We start from the raw sequence: 5,545 nt of genomic DNA on the forward strand, positions 1-5,545 counted from the left end.
CAACTTGCTAGCTTAAACCGTCTGCAGCGCAAGCCGCGTTGGGCGCCCACTGTACATACATTTCCCTTCTCAAAAAAAAAACAGTCGGCGAGCACGCTGCGCAGTCCAGAGAGCCGTCATAGGTGCCATGGGTCCCAGCCGCCCCCGCGTTTTTGGCAGAAAAATGCCCCCCACAGCAGAATGAGAGTAGTTGCCCCCTCACACGTCTTCAACCACTCCTACCACCGCCGCCACGCCCGCTCCCCTTCCCGCGCGCCGATACCGCTGCCACGTGTCTGGGCCTGTGAGCCTGACACGGGAATGAAATCCGCCGACACAAAACATACAAGTAAATAAAAGAAAAACAAAACGAAGCTTCTTCGTGGGGCCATTACGTCTTGCCCCTCTTTCGTCGTTTTCAACCTCGTCTCTTTGTCCCGCAAGGTGCTCCACTAACCCCAGCTCAAGCTTGCATAAATTCCAACTCCACATCCACGGCGTGGGCGTACCCTCCTCCCCTGCGCGGGGCTTCGACACCGAGGCGCTCACACCCGCCGCATATATATTAAACTACATTCATGTAATAAACACAAAACACAAACGTTGTCCGTAAATTGTTACGGACACTGGAAATAATAATTAAAAAAAAACATCTCACGAGAGAGCGGGGCAAAAGTCGTGCTGTGGCCCCTTACTGCAGAGTGGCTTTCATTGCTAGGAAAAGTTAAGTTGCCGTCCTGAGGTTTGCGCCCCGCCACGCACACCCTCAAACCCCGGTACAACTGGAGGGTGTTCTCGGCGGCCAGAAACCAAAGCCACACGGTGCAAACCGGCAGCAGGATAAGCGGCCAGTACAGATGTAGCGTCGTGCTCATAAACGCGCTCAGTTTGTTTCGGGCGGTTGGCGCATCGTCAGACCGAAGCTGCACAAATCCGGCTACACACGCCACAAGAAACACGCCAATCGCGCTCCACATCGCCAGTAACATTCACTGTGGGAACATGATGGTGTGCACAAGCGGGGACAAGGCCAACATTAAGGAAGCAAACAACGACCACAAAGAAATTGAAGGTATCAAGTTGCAACAAGGACACCTCCTTCAGCTCCTCCTTAAAGATAGACACCACCCAGTGCACCCGGTACCCCATATGCTGGGGCATATCCACGCAGGGATGATACACGCGGCGGCAAAGATGCCAGTTGAGACCGCAACCAACAGGTGTCTCCGAGTCCACCCATGATGCTTGCACACATCGAGGTTGCAGACGTCAGTGTCAGCGTATGTGGGTTCGGCTTCACATTCCCGTGAAACGAACATCTCGTGCTCGGGTGACTTACCACGCTGACACAGAAACGTGTTGCGGCGTCAGAATTGTGTGGCATAACTTCTCACAATACGGGAAATAGACATTGTTGAAAGGAATACATAAAACCCACAATGAAACTTCACATCGGAAACTCCTTCAGTTTGCAGCACCATCGACAGGGTCGACAAAGGAGCATACATTAAGCAGCGCAAACCTCCCGGAGTAGTTAATGATACAAAGAAGCATCATTTCTCGCCTTTGTAGGATCATCGTACACACCCTGATAACCACCAGCTTAAGGTATGGGTATACCGCACTGAAGGTGAACATGAACACAGCAAAGATCCTCAACCCTGTGTTGTACGTTTTCGAAATGGTGTCAAACAATGCAAAGTTCATGTAGTGTACTTTGCCTGAAACCAGGACGGAGACAATTGTGGTCAGAATACACCAGGTAAAGCCAATCGTTATCAGAATTACTAGCAGTATCAAAAACGAATCCTCCGCCGGTGCACGGCTCAGCGGAATCACAAGGCCATTGTTGGTTATTACAGTCTCCCCGTGGCGGTACCGACAAACCCTCAAAAGGGCAGTTCCCACTAGAAGAGCGACAACCACGGCCCCCGAAAAGCACCGCATACAGGATTGGTGGCAGCTGTTTGACGGCCCCTTCCAGTAACACTGGAACGCCGAAGCGTGGACCGGTTGTGCTGTCGGATTGTAAATATTCATCCAGCGCCTTATCGAGCAGCGAAGAAACAAATGAACTCACAATATTCGTGATAATCTTGTCCCACTCACCGAGGTTCTCCGGTCCAATATTTTGCACCCTAATGTCCCCCACACGTAGCACAGTGCAGTCTAGTCCCTCTTCGGTGCACTGGAGGTCGTGGAACACAACCTCAAAGGACGTGTTGAAGAAATGAGAGACGTCCCACACCATCCAACCCTCCTTGGCAATCCACAGTAGCTGCTTCAGGAAATCCGCAGTGTTCTCCAACTCTATTACCCTGAGCGCAGCACCCAACCTATCCAAGGCTCTTTCCAGTTCAGCGAATTCACCCAGTTTGAGATGGAGGTCGCCGGAGAACGCCATATCCACGTGCAGCGTCGTCCCAGCAAGCGAGGAGGCAGCAACCTTGACGCCAAACAAAGAGGAGACACTGTAAACAACGTTCACGAGTGTACGAAAACGCTTCAATTTATCCAGTGGTGTGGCACCGTCAAGAAAAATTGGGTGGAGTGTAGTAGGGTTCAGCATGCAGTCCTGCAGTCCTGATGCGATGTAAGGAAGACCTGTACTGCAAACCATATCAGAAAACTGTGGGACGATCGCGTCCTTCAACCCGAGAATTGCTCGATCAAGAAAGGGGCTTGCTGGCTTAAGCTGCATGCTCTCCAGCGTCAAATTGATGTCGCACTGCTCCACAACGATGCCAGTGCTGTAACACGCATCGTACACGGACTTCCGGAGGGCAGCGCGGCTGGGATGCAGCTGCACACCCACCGGGACTGTGAAAGAGAAGAAAAAAATCACCTTCGCTTTGACAGTGCTGTGTGTCGTAGAGGCGTTTCTTGTCTCCAGTGACTACGACGAGAGGTTGAACATCTCATTCACCCCACCAATGTGCACACCTCTGAGCATCACAGGCTGCTCACCATTGCCAAAGAAAGATCCTGCGACAGGTCAGGAAGCCCCACGTCAGTGACAGAGATGGAGCTCCACCGCAGCAGCAGCGAAAGACACTGCAACATCATTGCAGAAGCGTTGCGGGCGGTTCAGCAAACGCGTTCCCCTTCAATGCAATGCGTAGAGTGGCTGAGTGACCTCCGCCACGTGAAATAAGTTGCAAACATTCCTGGTCATACTTCTCTCTCTCTCTCTTTTAATGTACAGAAACAACTTACACGTAAACCACACGTGAGGAAAAGAAAGAAGTAAGGGTCTGCCTTGAATGATGGAATTCACCACCGGTCAACAACAATTTCAATTTGACGGGGCGAGGGCGTAGATAACAACGCACTGCAACCAATTCCCTGCAGAATCCGAGACAACAATAATAAGCGGGGTATTCGATGAGTGCATATTACCAATGGCACAACTGACACGCGTCATTCATGTGCATGCAGTGACATACTCTCCGTAAATGCTTCTGTCTTGTTTGAATAGTGGTTGTTTCGGTTGGTGGAGAAACAAAAAAAAGGAAGTGACGCAAGACGTTCTTCCGTTTATTCGTGGAAACCACCAACAACACGATGAACGCCACCAGCGGTGGCCCAAAAAAAAGCATGCCACTTTAAACAATCCCTGATGAAACACAATTAAAGTTGCTCACAAAAACAAAGAACTAAAAATGTAACCCCCTCAAACAAACAAAACATTCATGGCGATAAAGAACCCTTCTAACTGAAGCCGCCATATGGGTTCCACGTAAAATATCCATTACAGAAATAATTTGCCGCGTCACCGTGCCTCTTACAGTGTGTTGAAGGGGTGTGTGCACAGTGGCGTCGGGCCTGGTCCTGCGCAGGCATCGCAGCGCCTTGGTCCCCCACCTTTTCTCCTCGACAGTGCCGTGACGCCCCGTCCCATAGGAATTTCTCACGAGCCTGTCTCAGCATCCTTCGGCGGCGCTCCTTTGCAAATTTTGGGATAACCCCAAAAAAGTACGGCAAACCATCATGCACCGTGCCCCAGATGTGAAAACGTCCTTCCTGCACAATGCAACCCTCGACATTTCGGAGCCATCCCCCGTCGTTGTGCCAAAGCGTGGCTGCCGCAAGAAGCGTCTTCACCCAGCAAAGCAGCACCGTCTCCAAGCACAAGTTCGGCTGCGTCAGACGTATCCATCGACGGCGCACCTGATCGTGCACGAGAAGATCTCCGTCATTAAAAACCTCAGTCAATACGTCATCTTCTTCGTCAGGGGTTTCTTTCCTTCTCACCAAGACGGAAGGAGACTTCACACCTTGCCAGGGGTTAACGACTGTAAACACCAATAACCTCGATTCGCCACGTGCGTCGTCACCCCCTTCCCCTATCTGGTGCGAGACAACATCGTGAATACGTTTTGGAACACACAATTTCCCCGTTGCTTGATGAACACCAATGCACCCGCCGTAGTCGTATAGGGCGGTGTCAAGTACATTCTGCTTCCACACATGCCGATCCCACGGCCGTGGGGCAAAGTTTCCGGTGCACGCGCACAGTAATTGACACACAGCACGAAGAGACTTCTCCTGCATTCGGATAAGTAACCGGTTCCCGCGAACGCTCACCCGCACACCTGCCGGAAACGCCGTCATCGACACCACTTGTCGTATTTCGGCGATAAAGTGGAGGAGTGAGACATGGGACGCAAGCCCCAAGTGCCAAACTGGGCGTGCAACAAGATCTTCCATCCCCGCCATTCTGAAATGCAAGGCGTAGTAACCCAAACCCTCAATTAACCCCCGACCAAAGGCCTTTTCAGAGATGGCAGCCTCACAAAAGTGACAGGCGCATAGTACGGGCGGACGTTGTGACAGTGGAAGGCTCTCAATGTAGGCATCTTCCTCTTCGTCCGCCACCGCTGTCGCTTCCATACCCACGTAACCATAGTGTGCCGCGGCACATGGCAGGAAGCAACGAGATGCACCCCACAACACGAATTGGCGTTGGTGGCACAACGTAACTGTCATTTCGACGAGACGCAATAAAGAGCATGCCATCACTTTCCACTAAATGTAAAATGCCGTCGCATGGAATAGCAGACTTTTGTGGGGCCTTTTTCACAGCATCGTCGGTTTCCACCACAGCCACCAGAGCCGTTGGAAGGGCCCTCAAAAATCGACGCGGTGGTGGTACCTGCTCTGACAGACGAACTTGGGCCTCTTCATCCTCTTTGCTCCTTTCCGCTTTGCCCTCGCATTGACGTTGACGATAATTATGAATTACTGCTCTGGCCCTACGCCACGCAAGCTCTTGTTCGTACAATTCCCGCATTTCCGCGTTGGTGTCTGTAAGGGCGGAGGCGGCCCCATGAGCCACCATGAGTCTGTACAACTCCTCCGTTGGAATGTAGCTTTCGCCATCACAGCACAAGTTTCCCTTCATGGCAAAGTTTTTCTCCTCATTCTTTCTCTCAAGTGAGGCCTCCAGCAGAACATGCGTGCTCAAGTACGAGAGCGCCCTGACAAGAAGCGAGCACTGACACATTTTTATAGTTCGCCGCATCACCCCGCCACTCTCATCGTGACGCAGCAAAACAAGCTGGAT

General features: G+C 51.7%; 4 protein-coding genes across 4 annotated transcripts in view; all 4 read right to left on the reverse strand.

Moving 5' to 3' along the window:
* Nucleotides 1–596: 596 nt before the first annotated feature.
* On the reverse strand, nucleotides 597–968 carry TraAM80_08402 (uncharacterized protein; the record flags this gene model as incomplete). The annotated part of the gene is made up of 1 exon (XM_029385154.1): nucleotides 597–968. The coding sequence occupies one exon, from the start codon at nucleotides 966–968 to the stop codon at nucleotides 597–599; it is 372 nt and encodes a 123-aa protein (XP_029234992.1).
* Nucleotides 969–1,666: 698 nt separating this feature from the next.
* Nucleotides 1,667–2,680, reverse strand: TraAM80_08403 (uncharacterized protein; the record flags this gene model as incomplete). The annotated part of the gene is made up of 1 exon (XM_029385155.1): nucleotides 1,667–2,680. One exon carries the CDS (start codon nucleotides 2,678–2,680, stop codon nucleotides 1,667–1,669), a length of 1,014 nt encoding a protein of 337 aa, XP_029234993.1.
* Nucleotides 2,681–3,690: 1,010 nt separating this feature from the next.
* On the reverse strand, nucleotides 3,691–4,698 carry TraAM80_08404 (uncharacterized protein; the record flags this gene model as incomplete). The annotated part of the gene is made up of 1 exon (XM_029385156.1): nucleotides 3,691–4,698. One exon carries the CDS (start codon nucleotides 4,696–4,698, stop codon nucleotides 3,691–3,693), a length of 1,008 nt encoding a protein of 335 aa, XP_029234994.1.
* Nucleotides 4,699–4,825: 127 nt separating this feature from the next.
* TraAM80_08405 (uncharacterized protein) overlaps nucleotides 4,826–5,545 on the reverse strand; it is a gene marked incomplete at both ends in the record, with an annotated part of 1,968 nt that continues 1,248 nt past the window's right edge. Inside the window, one exon of the mRNA XM_029385157.1 lies at nucleotides 4,826–5,545. This exon is cut by the window's right edge and continues 1,248 nt beyond it. Within this exon, the coding sequence (XP_029234995.1) occupies nucleotides 4,826–5,545 (720 nt within the window).

Source organism: Trypanosoma rangeli (assembly GCF_003719475.1).
Source record: "Trypanosoma rangeli strain AM80 chromosome Unknown Tra_15.4_contig_00410, whole genome shotgun sequence".
In the NCBI taxonomy this organism is placed as follows: domain Eukaryota; phylum Euglenozoa; class Kinetoplastea; order Trypanosomatida; family Trypanosomatidae; genus Trypanosoma; species Trypanosoma rangeli.